Here is a 12,377-nt window from a genome sequence, read left to right as displayed (position 1 = left end):
GCTGCGTTGCATATGTTTCCGTCATTAGAGGGCGCAAAATAAATTTTGTGTTCGCTTTTGGCAGGTGCATCCGCTTTTTCCATATGGATTTGAGTGCGCTTACGTAAAACGTTTCATTAGCACGCTAAATGTAAATGGCGGGTGGGGATATTTTAATCAAATTAAGACTTTAATATACAATTCACGTATTTTACTGAAAGCCACGAATGAAAAGTCTGTCACTACCATATATGGATTACCTTGTAATGTGATTTTTGGAATTGAGCACAACGTCGGTTCTTTCGGATTCCCATAAACGTACACGTTGTGGACGACGTGAAAGTGAGTAATTGACATATGTTTATTGTGTGTTTACTGTTATGAAAATGTGAAATGTATATATACGTTCATATAAACACTAACCTAAGATCGAGTGTAAAGTTTAGACATGCAATAATCGTCTCCGAAAATTGTTATTGTTTATCACTGGTGATATTAGCGTCGAGTTCCAGGAAAACGGGTGAAACGGAATAGTGGGCCAGACACAAATGACCCGAGAGAATTGAGTTTAAGCACCGCAGAGGCATCGATAGCATTACCCAGAATGCATTCCGACTCTCTAGAGTGTCCAAGCGGAGATTTCAGGCAAAATAAATGTGTGAAGGCGATAGTCTGTTATCCCCATAAACAACGCGGATATACTGTATGTCATCGTTTGTTGGGCTTTGTACGATGTTTTTGTTGCATAATTGACATCTTTAGGATAAAACAATAACAGATTTGTTGTCATGCAGATGCCACATTTTAATGTACAGGCTGAGACTATACACAGTGGGCGTTTCTCTTGCTATGGACAATATGTTCACAGTATGATGTATATGCTGTAATCTGAACAGAAGTAACGTGGTTTCAGCTTCACCTCCATCTGTTACTTCTCTTGTCTCCATCTGTTAATCTCGGCAACAATTCTCATCTCTGAAATGCTATTTTCTCCTGTTATTCCTGTTTTTATTTTACACTGTAAATACAATATCTCCATTTACTTTTAATTTCACACTTTCGCGATTTTTTATATTTATCTGTGTGTGAGAGGCACAAATGCAGTCCATCAATAGTCTCAAAGGGTTGGTGTCACTAGTATTTGTGTCATTTGATACAAGTGTAACAACTGTTTCAATATTCACTTCAGATTTACACATCATTTGTGATATTTTGCGTGTTGCTGTCCATAGAACACAGTAGGACCAATGCAGGGATAATGTGAGATGAACCGTGTTTTGAATATTATGACATAAAAACTACAAATAAAAAGATTGAATAAATCAAGTTTAATACACTGTCATAGATTGTCCATCAACAAAATGAAAAGAAAAGCATTTATTTGTACAAACGATACTGTAGCTATCAGGTGTTGTTGGATTCTTTGGGACTGTTATTTATTATCGTTATTAAATAAATATTTAAAGACATTCTCTCAAAATTTACTTTTAAGTAATGACCACTTGTTTAATGACAATAAGACATATAGAAAATATAATTTAACCATTCTGCATTTTTCACATTTTAGAATAATAGACTTTTAGGAGGGGGGGGCTTTTAGGATCATGGAAAACATTTCAAGTCAAGCGAATATTTTGGTTGTGTTTGGAACTAGTACTACATCCATATGCAATAAAAAATGAATTAGAAAAAACTTGCTAGCTTATGTACATGAGGCACAACCAGTATGTAAAAGTGACACACCCATTAATATAAGAGAAAAATAAGAAACTTAAGCCACTTTCTGTGGGATAAATAATATTTCATTGATCTCCACGCTTACACCAGTATCATGCTGGAATAATACTGCTCTTAATGTTTTTGCAGTATGTGGCATACGTTACACAGACAGAGCACGCTGCGTGGAACATTCAATCCCACAATGCAAAGCATTCGCCTTGAGCTTGCATTTCCAGTGTAATGCATGATCCTGAAATATTATAACCCTCAATATCTTATTTACTTCTTATTTGGGTGACTCTTAAGATACTTTAACGTAAAATTGGGTTGAAAATACAAAGTAACTGGTTTTATTTGTGAGATGATAACTAGATACCACTCGCTGAATTAAACATGCAATATGTAACCTGAAAACAATGTTGCATAGTACTGTTGGATTGTTTAACATTGCATACTACACAATGCTTTGCTTTCCATACTATTTTTATAGTATGCAGGTTATATGTGCAGTACGCAGTATTCCATTCGGTACACATGTTGTTGACCTCAATGATGCTTTTGCTAGAAAGCAAAGCTCAGGAGCCATAAATTGATGTTAAACACGCATGCTGTACAGTACATGCATGTTTAGACCACACATAACAGGTGGATGTAATATATTTGTAATAATGAAACTCTAAAAACAAGAAAGAAATGTGGTCAACTTGGCACAACATAAAAACAATCGAAACTTAAGACTTTCTTCGGGGGTCATTCTATTAAAGGGCTAGTTTACCCCAAAATCAAAATTCTTTCATTTAGTCACCCTCATGTCATTGTAAACATGTATGACTTGTTTTTCTTCTGCAGAACACAAAAGAAGATATTTTGAAGAATGTCGGTAACCAAACAACATTCTTCCATTGACTTCCATTGTATGGACACAAAACCACTGAGACAGGTTTTAAGCTACATGAGGGTGAATAAATGGTGACAGAATAAACATTTTTGGGGTGAACTATTCCTTTAAGAAACTGCATGTGTTAGTTAAAGGTGAAATGGCACACATCACCTTTATTACAATTCTACTTGATAACAGAAGGACCCTGACATCAATGTACTCTTATAGAAACTCAAGTGTGTCTTCAGTGGCGAGTCGAAGTTAAACATGAAGATCCACGAACAATTTCCACTAATGCGAATATCCACTTTTTCATTTACACATTATTTTTCAAATTTGAACACATGGACACAATCTTTCAATTTGGTGCTGAAAGAACAAGCAGTGGTGGTTTGGACAAACACAACAAACACTTTAAATGTTCAATCGGCACATTTGGATATAAGACGCAGTTTCTTCCATTTCTTCAAAAACGTTTGTCCTCTTCCAAACCTGTCAGCAGAAGTGAGTCTTTCCCAGCTCGTCCCTGCATGCTGTTATTCCAGGATGTCCAGATAGACGGGCGGGTTCTTTACAAGGGTTACGAGGCGGTTGTAGATGTCCTTGATGACCAGTCTCTGCTGGGGTTCTCTCTGCCAGCAGCCCTGCATAAGGAGATGCACTTCCTTCGGGCAGGTACGCGGACGCTCCAGCTCTCGGCCCTGCGTGATGCATTCGATCGCCTGAAAAGATGTTAAATATTTTCGATTTGAGATAAATGAGGATAAAGGTGGTTGTGAGCAATAGTAATTGTACAAGAGTAAGGCAGACAGACAGAGCTCTTTGCCAGCTCTCAGCCACATTTCTGGGCTGAGCAAATAACAGCACTTTAAACATGCTCTTAAATACCTGAAAATACTCTACAAGTAGCCTACCTGAGTTTGCAGCCTAAGTACCTTTTTAGAAAATGGAATGACATTTTATAAGATCTTTAAAGGAGTTGTATGGGACTGTTTTATTAGAGCCACAATTCGTAACTTTTGCCTCTATATCGCCATCTTTGTTTAAAATATACAATTGCTGGTTACATTACGTACTTCTCTTTATGTGAGTTGAAGTCAAATGATGTCAACCTGACATTTCCCACAAAGCTGGCAATTAACGTATTATTAATAATTATTATAAGCTGTGAATTGTGAGGTAAGGAAACAGATTTTTGTGTGCCTAGTCAACAACATAAATGTTATGGATCGCAACTTTGAAATGCACCAACAAAATGTACAAATTTTAGGTGTTTTAAATTTTAATTTCACAGCCAGGATCAGTTTTGACAGACATACCACATTTTACTTTTATTGTTACTGCCTTGTCTTGTCTTTCATTGTCTAGCAATTACTTTTGTACAAATGTACACATCTTTAATATTGAATGAGTAATTGGCTGTAATTGGGCAATTTATCGCGATACCACTAAATCCAGCTGCCTGCGATATGCAATGTGTCGATACTTTTTTTAATGCGTAGCTTGTCCGTGAAGCACGGCTCTGGGATCAGTAGGAAATGCTGCTCGATCTAAAAGCAGTGCGAGTTTGAGTCGCTTATAATGTGCATTTGAAAAAGCAACACCCGTCAAACATGATCGTTATAAATATACTTTATTATCATAAAAATACCTGATGAGGCTTGAGTAACAGTGATAAAAAGATGTCCATAGGCATTTCCTAGATTCTAGAACGTGTTATGGTCTTCTTCTGCAGTGCGTGTTTGGAGTTTCCGCACGAGAGCGCCCTCTGGCTTTCGGATGCAGCAGTATTTTCCCACTTCACTCAAAAGCTGTGCATAAATCACGTGATATTTATCGTCGGTTTATCGTGACAGCCGGCCATATCAACATTTGATTGATTGAAATCAAACATTTACTGTATGCTCTATATTAGGATGCAAATAAACCGTACCATGTGTTATATGGTGTGACAACAAACATTTAGAAAACAAACTGTTAATAATATATTATTTCATATTATTAATATGAATATTTATTCATAGTAAAATAGCGGAGAAGACCGATTTATCTTCATTGTTAGTTTTTTTTCAAATTTTTTGCTGTCACACCCATAGGACTAGGGCTGTGCAATTAATCGAAAATTAATTGTAATCGTCAATTTTGGCTTCAACAATTACAAAAACAAAATAATCGAGGTAAAACGATTATTGTGCCACATTCCATTTTGCAAGGATCCTCTCTTTTCTTGTGGTATAAATCCACAGCGCACCCCTTTCCTTACAGTGGTTCAGCTGTGCTATTTCTTTACATTAATTTTTCAGTTGAATTCACAGTTTAAAAGCCAAGTTATTTATTTTCTATGTTGTTTTAAAAGTTAATGAGTAATCGTGTTAAATAATCGGGATCTCAATATTGGCCAAAATAATCGTGATTATGTTTTTTGTCCGAGCAGCCCTACATAGGACACGTGCGTTTTTAAGGGGCAATAAATGCACCTTTTCGACTAAAGTTGACGACAGCTCCTTAAATTTCCCAATGCATTGAACTCTTTCATCCCTTTTCATCTCTCTTATGTCCAGCCGTGACCGTAAACATTCGAGATTCTCCCTCTCACTACAGCTATTCCTGGTCTGTGGCTCTTTAAAACACCAGTGACTTCTAGCCTTTATAGCGTTGCCGCTTAATCAAATGAGGTTAAGAGACTGTCAGCTCCACACAACATCATACTGAAATGGGCTTTCAATCGCTGCAATAAATTAACAAAAATCCACATTGACCCTTCTTAAAGTCTGGCCCCCACACAGATGGAAAGTCAGGAACGATCCATCTCTGCCGCCTACAATTAGACTCTGGATAATTAGCTGTGTCCATCATGGCTCGGGAAGGATTAGGGTAACAAGGTTAAACAACGTCGGCCCAAGGCGAAGATGAGGTTTAATCGAATTAAAATCGAATTGGCAGGAAAGTGATCTACCTCTCTCTTGAAAGAAGAGAGGCTCTTCTCTACAGTAGTGGAATTGTGGTCACACCAGGATCTACTTTTTGGTGCCTGGTCTAAGAGGTCTGGATCGTTCTGGTACCTAAAAATCTATTGATCTCATTCGTAAGTGCTTAAGAGAACAGTCTCGTTCAAGGCAAAATGGATGTTCGCATCACGATGAGGGTGATATAGTCGGTTTGCTGGAGGTTACTGGTCATCACTGACGAAACTTTTGGGAAGTGTTTCGTCAGAAATTCCAAATTTATTTTGTGTTTGCGAAGTTGAACATTAGGGAAATCGTGCATCCACCAAAAGTCTGACATTGTTTGCTTGTCCTTACGTTGTTTCAAATCTGTGTGACTTCGTCGGTGTCACTACTTAATCTTTTGGTCTGAATTAAATGCATTGAAAAGAAATCTGAACAGAATACCAGAATGGTTTAATTCATCATCATTTCCATCACTTTATGGGGATGAATTGTTTTAAATATCGATTGGAGTGGATGTTTAATTCTATGATCATTGTTTCCATCAACATTACAAGGAATTTGGTGCTGTACCTCACTGTTGGATAACTGATACCACGGTTGTTTTCCATAGGTGAAGATTTCCCAAAGCACCACTCCAAAGCTCCAGATGTCGCTCTCTGTGGTGAACTTTCTGTACATTATGCTTTCTGGTGGCATCCAGCGAATGGGAAGCATAGTCCTTCCACCAACCTGATGATGGTAAAATGAAGAAATTACACTCACATATTTCATCAAAAACTTCCCATGAAAGAATATGACTTTAGAAAGACGATCACAAATCTGATTTTATTATTATCTCTGTGTTTAAATTAGGGCTGTCAAATGATTAATCGCATCCAGAATACAAATTTGTGTTGCCTAATATGTCTGTGTACTGTGCATATTAATTATGCATTTTAAAGCACATATACAAACATGTATACATATTCGGGAAATATTTAGCTGTATTTATATTTAGCAATAATTTAAATTAGATATAAATCTTTATTAATTTTTTCTTTTTCTTAAGCATATGCAAGTATGTGTATGTTTTTATAAAAACAAAATTAATATGCACAGTACACAGACATATATTATGGAAACATTTTTATTCTCAATGCGATTAATCACGATTAATCGTTTGACAGCCCTCGGTTAAATGCATAAAATTTAGACTTTGAAGTCTCCTGCTTCTCAGATTTGTCTCCTACAGAAAAACACCCCAGCTATCTCACATACTGTATGTCTTCTTGAATTTTAGAAACATTCCTAAAAAAAGTAAAAAATTTAGAGACAATTCCAAATTTTCATTTTTAATCAGCATTTCTAGATGTATTGTGGCCATTCCAGTCCAGTGTTTGTTGAATTTCAACTAAATCAAACCTCAGGAGTGACAGTAATGTGAAAGTCATCCAAAAGTGCTGTCTCATGTTTATATTATTTTGTTTCTGTTATATTCATAATGAAATGTATTTCAGAATAATCATCTAAAACAAAGTTTACGTCTGAATTAATCGCATGAATCTGTTTTACCCTGTAGTAGTCAGTGCTGTAAATATCTCTTGACATCCCGAAGTCCCCGATCTTCACCACCAGACCTTCTCCAACTAAACAGTTTCTGGTGGCCAAGTCTCTGTGGACGAAGTGCAGAGACGCTAGATACACCATGCCTGAAGCAATCTGAGCAGCGATGTGGAGCATCTGAGGAAGAGTCAGCTGACCCACTGGAGGAACCTTCACTTCATCCAAGATACAAGCATCCGGACCGTGGGCCCTGTTCAGTAAGACACAACACAACAGCTGTTTAAAAACTTTATTGGTATATTTGGAATGGCATACGGTCATACTGCTTGACCTACAGTATGAATAGGGTTTAGTATTGTTTGAACTTTATCAATTCTGATTCTGCTTATCGATTTATTTGATTCCCAGTTTCGATTCCAAAGTTGTTATTATGGTTAAACTGTTGTTACTATAATGAAACTGTGGTAAATTTGTGGTTACTATGCTTTCATTTTCATAAGTGCTTTTATTGAGAGATCAGCAGATCACAAGTTTACACATGCTCATTTCTGAAAATGTGCACACAGGAATTGATTAGAAGGATTGAAATTTTAGTTTTAAATCAAGTATCCGATTCCTAACCTTTCAATTCCGATTCCAGAGTTGGAATTGATTTCCAAATTCACAACCCCAAGTACACATGTGCAGTTCACAGAGCACACTGTAAAATTATGTATTCCACAATGCAAATGTGCTCAATTTGACCTTCAATTTGAAGGATTAATAAAACATAGCCAATATAAAAAATGAAGTCAAAAAAGTAAAAAATCTTTCAGGCTTTGACTCGGTGAGTTTTGCTCATTTGTTGTGTGTATTTTTTGGCCAAGCCGCCATAGATTCTTCTCAAAGCTCTGAGCTTCAGTTTACACTCCAAGAACTACACAACATGCATAAGCGCATTTTTAATACAACTTGTATAAAATATTTGAATGAAGAGGGACAGCATCAAATTTTGGATCAAAGTTGGACATCACTTTGGCCACTACTGTACTGTACAAAAGGTTGAGTTTTCATTATGCTGGGCATTTGTTATATAGGATGTAATTCCTTCATTATTGGGTTCAATTTGGTTGAAAACATTGCATATTTACAGTGATGCATATTTATGCCCAATTTATATTTGTGTAAAAACTAATTTCAAGTGTTTGAAGTTTTTAAGATCTTGTCTATCCAAACGTCAGATTGGTAGTATTAATGGTATTATCTGTTATAATCACATTCTCTAAATGACTGTAGCAATGTAAAATATTATAAAATAAGATTTGGTTTATTAACAATGTGTGTCTACTTCACAGAGCACTTTCAGACGACTAGAATTTAGCCTAGAACTTTCAGAGCTTGTCCAGATTGTGCAGTGTCCAATATTCGATTCCAATCTGCATAGAGTGCACGCATGTGCCTTCTGCCGAACCATTCATCTTCAGTAATCTCAAGGCTCTTATCTCTCTTTCCCATGTCTCCCTTGCCTCGCATGTCTATCAGGCATCAACGAGCAACCCACTGTCTCCATTCATCCTAATACATGCTTGTAAACCCTGTGCCATTGGCTCGGCTCCTCTCCGCTATGAGGTTTCAAATGTGATCCATATTAGTTTAGCAGGCAGGTGGCAGGATGGGGCAGCTGCATCTGAGACTGGAGCCACATCCACGCAGTGTCTTGTGAAAATGCGATTTTCAGCTCCCCCTCAAACGTTCACATGTCCCCACTCCCAATCTGGCCCCAGCAGCCACCTGGCAAACAGACTGGCTCTTTACGCACTCAGCTGTGCCGGACATATGGTCCACCGTTTCAAACTTTAGTGAACTTTACATCTTCATTAAGACTTGAAGATCACAAAACGAAATCTGCTGTTCCTCTCCATTGTTCCTCTTTATAATTTAGCCATTAGCTTTTAAAGGATGAGAATGTGTTTGGAGGTCTTGTTTTAATTCCAACTTGACTGTTATTTTTAAATTTTTTAATTTTATTTAGTAACTTAATATTAACAGAAGTTTGTGTTTTCTGATTCAGGATAGGAGTTCTGTCCAACATCTGCGCAGACTGTAGCTCTTCGTAGACCTAACCAAGATGGCCGCCATTGTAATGCTGTAGCTCTATCAAAACATTGCTGTTTGTGACTGTCCCAGACCAAGAGGTTTAATGTTTTGTATAAAGTTTGTTTCTTGACAAGCAGCCAGTGAAAATCAATAGTGGTTTAAGACTACAGCTGTACATGTAAAAGATTTGGTGCTCACATCAGTGCCACAGGTGTCTCCCTAACATTTTCCTGTAGACTGCTTTATTTGTTTGGTATTTCAAAGGTCATCCTGAGTATGTATGGTTAAGAACACTTGACCAAGGACTGTGGTCACTTTCCGACCGCCACGCCACATTGCTGGCACTGTGTGTATTTTCTTGGGAACGGCCGGTGGTTATTGGACTGACCTTAGGAAGCGATTGAGGTCTCCGTGTCTCATGTACTCAAACACCATGGCCAGAGGCTCTCCGTCTGTACACACGCCGTAGAAACGCACAATGTGCTCATGCTGTAGCACAGTGAGCAGCTCGGCCTCGCGCTGGAAGTCCTGCCGGGTCGACTCACTGGCCACCTTTAGGGTCTACGTGAAGACAAATGGACAGATATATAAATATTGTGAACACACAGAGGCCTCTGAAACTATTTGGACACTTAAAAATTGCATTGCATTAGGGTAACCATGCAGCACAGAACATCACGTCACATTTCGTAATGTTATGTACCTTGATGGCAACCAGCATCTTGTCAGTATCAGGGCAGAGATTGGCACATTCGGCCAGGTAGACTTTACCAAACGCTCCCTCACCCAGCTCCCACTTCAAAACAATGTCTTTTCTTTTAATGTGCTGTACACCTGCAAAAAAAATCACATTTCATTATTAACATACACACGTAATGCACTAAATGCTCGAAAGCTGCAGGGGATTATGGGATTGGTACTCACACATGTCTTTGTCTTTAATGATTCCACAGAAGTACTGCGGGTTCTCCACAAAACTGGACAAGCCAGAGTCCAGCGTGCTGTCGTCTGAAGATGGAGGACTCACACCGAAGTTCATAAAGCGCAGAGACACGGCCAAATCATCCTCGGTGCCTAGAACAGACGAACCTGCGAAAATACAGAAAGTGATCAATCTGTTGACAAACAGCACTGGTTTCACTGTGGAGATGAAATAAAGCAGGTGAGTACAATGACGTTGAATTGCTTTGCAGGTCGACGTGGATAAACATTACGGCGTCTCTTTTATTTCACTGCATACTACTAACCAAACTGGTTGGCAAATAAACTTCTAGAATTGCCTAGTATAATTTTAGCCAATCAGAATATAAGAAAAAGGTCTGCATTAAATAGTGAATAAACTTGAATGTTCCTTTTTTCAAGCACTTGATGATTGTACAACTTGAGACGGTGTTCTCGGAAGCCGGATAAAGCAAAAACAAATCGTATAAGACTGTCTAATGCAATTTCCCACGGGGACATTTTTTTAAAGAGTACATAACTAGGGATTTTTAAGGTCCTACTTTGGTTTATGGAGTGTCCAGCAACAAGTGTATGTACATAGGTGTAAGAACACAATTATTTCGTAATAATAGGCAGTTATTCTTACCTTACTTCTTGACTGACTCTCAAATGACTCGTTCTGCGATTCATCTGTCTAATCCCCTCCTTTCCGCTAGCCTAGTCTGATGTGATTGGTCAGATGGTCTAGTCTGCTGTGATTGGTTTACCGTGAATGAGGCTCACGAGCTACAGTGTTTGGGGGAGAAGAGTGAAGTTTTCGTGGGCAGTCCTAGCAAAACGCAGGCGGGGACTATATGTAGTGACGTAAATCCGCGGCGGTTCGCGACTTGGACTAGGGAGGACTCGTTTGAGTGATTCAGAGTCGACACCCTTTTTTCCAAGCCAATAACTTTGTTATTCATTCACCTTCGGATTTACAACTTGGCAGACTGCTTACTTTCAAACACGGCAACATTACACTGCATGAAATGTAATTTTCATGATCTCATGTTATGTACTCTTTAAACCTTTTCTCCAATTTGGATTTGTAGGTTTTATGAAGTATATGCAAGCTGTTGTGCGTGTATTTTAAAATACAGTATGTTGATATGCTTTTGTGTTACTGGGTAGTTTTTAGGAGGTTGCATGTCATTATGATATTCTGGTCCCTTTATATGGCTTGTGTCCCAAATTCACTGTCAATTTGACTGATAATCAGTGTCTTGACAAAGCCAGTCATAAGTAGCAAGGGTATATTTGTAGTAATATCCAACAATACATTGTATGATGGGTCTTTTATGCCAGAAACCATTAGGATATTAGGTAAAGATCATGTTACATTAAGATATTTTGTAAATTTCCTACTGTAAATATATCAAAACTTTATTTGATGCAGGGAGTGGATGCAGCAACATCGCGAACAAAAATGGCCAGAAACAAACTTCACTCGCTGCTGCCCACTCTTTAGGAATTACCCGCTCAAATTTGGTATCTATGTAAAGCATAGAATTTCAGCTTTTGGGTTCATCTACTCTCCACATCATCATTACAGCGGTTAGCCAATAGAGAGCATTAAAACAAACCTGTTTCTTCTTAGCAATGGCCTGCTACAGTGATGGACAACTTCAAAGGCGATTTTCTCAATATTTAGATTTTTTTAGACCTTCAGTTTCCACATTTTCAAATAGTTGTATCTCGGCCAAATATTGTCCTATCCTAACAAACAAATGGAAAGCGTATTTATCCAGCGTTCAGATTATGTATAATCTCCTTTATAACTGGTTTTGTTCCACATATTTCATTTAATTTCCCTTTTAAGATATGTATCTTCTTTTAAAGCGGCCCTAACACGCGCGGTTTCTGCCAATCTCATATTAATCTTGAGTACCTATAGAGTAGTATTGCATACTTCGTATCTTCGAAGAGTATTTAGTTTGATCACATTTATAAAAGATAGATGGAGCTGTATGATTTTTTCCGAAAGCATAAGTAGGCTGAACTAAAGCACGTGCGCACCCATTGCCAACAAAACACAGACATCAGTTTCACTCACCGCATGCGGTTCATGTCCGGCATCTTTTAGCGCTGGGAGGGCTCCATATATCAGTTTCAAACGATCTCTAAATCCAGCGTTATATCCACCGTTTATATAACATTCATCACCCAAATGCAGTGAACAAACAAACACCTGAACTTCGCGAACGTATGTGCTCTCTCTCTCTCTCTCTCTCTCTCTCTCTCTCTCTCTC

The 12,377-nt window shown here is 38.0% G+C and overlaps 1 protein-coding gene and 1 long non-coding RNA gene across 2 annotated transcripts in view; one reads left to right on the top strand and one right to left on the bottom strand.

Moving 5' to 3' along the window:
• The first annotated feature begins 77 nt into the window (after positions 1–77).
• On the top strand, positions 78–7,199 carry LOC130557508 (uncharacterized). The gene is made up of 3 exons (XR_008963326.1): positions 78–321; positions 6,140–6,267; positions 7,088–7,199. It is a non-coding gene; the product is annotated as an uncharacterized LOC130557508 (long non-coding RNA).
• The window catches only part of ntrk1 (neurotrophic tyrosine kinase, receptor, type 1), a 26,548-nt gene continuing 15,490 nt past the window's right edge, over positions 1,320–12,377 (bottom strand). Inside the window, exons 12-17 of the mRNA XM_057339276.1 lie at positions 10,072–10,236; positions 9,851–9,981; positions 9,536–9,708; positions 7,081–7,321; positions 6,100–6,258; positions 1,320–3,300 (exon numbers count right to left, since the gene is read on the bottom strand). Coding sequence (XP_057195259.1) covers positions 3,115–3,300; positions 6,100–6,258; positions 7,081–7,321; positions 9,536–9,708; positions 9,851–9,981; positions 10,072–10,236 — 1,055 coding nt within the window. The 3' untranslated portion in view covers positions 1,320–3,114. The remainder of the gene's footprint in view (positions 3,301–6,099; positions 6,259–7,080; positions 7,322–9,535; positions 9,709–9,850; positions 9,982–10,071; positions 10,237–12,377) is intronic.

The sequence above is a fragment of the Triplophysa rosa genome, linkage group LG8 (genome assembly GCF_024868665.1).
Source record: "Triplophysa rosa linkage group LG8, Trosa_1v2, whole genome shotgun sequence".
NCBI classification, from domain to species: Eukaryota; Metazoa; Chordata; class Actinopteri; order Cypriniformes; family Nemacheilidae; genus Triplophysa; species Triplophysa rosa.
This window is presented reverse-complemented; position numbering and strand designations above follow the sequence as displayed.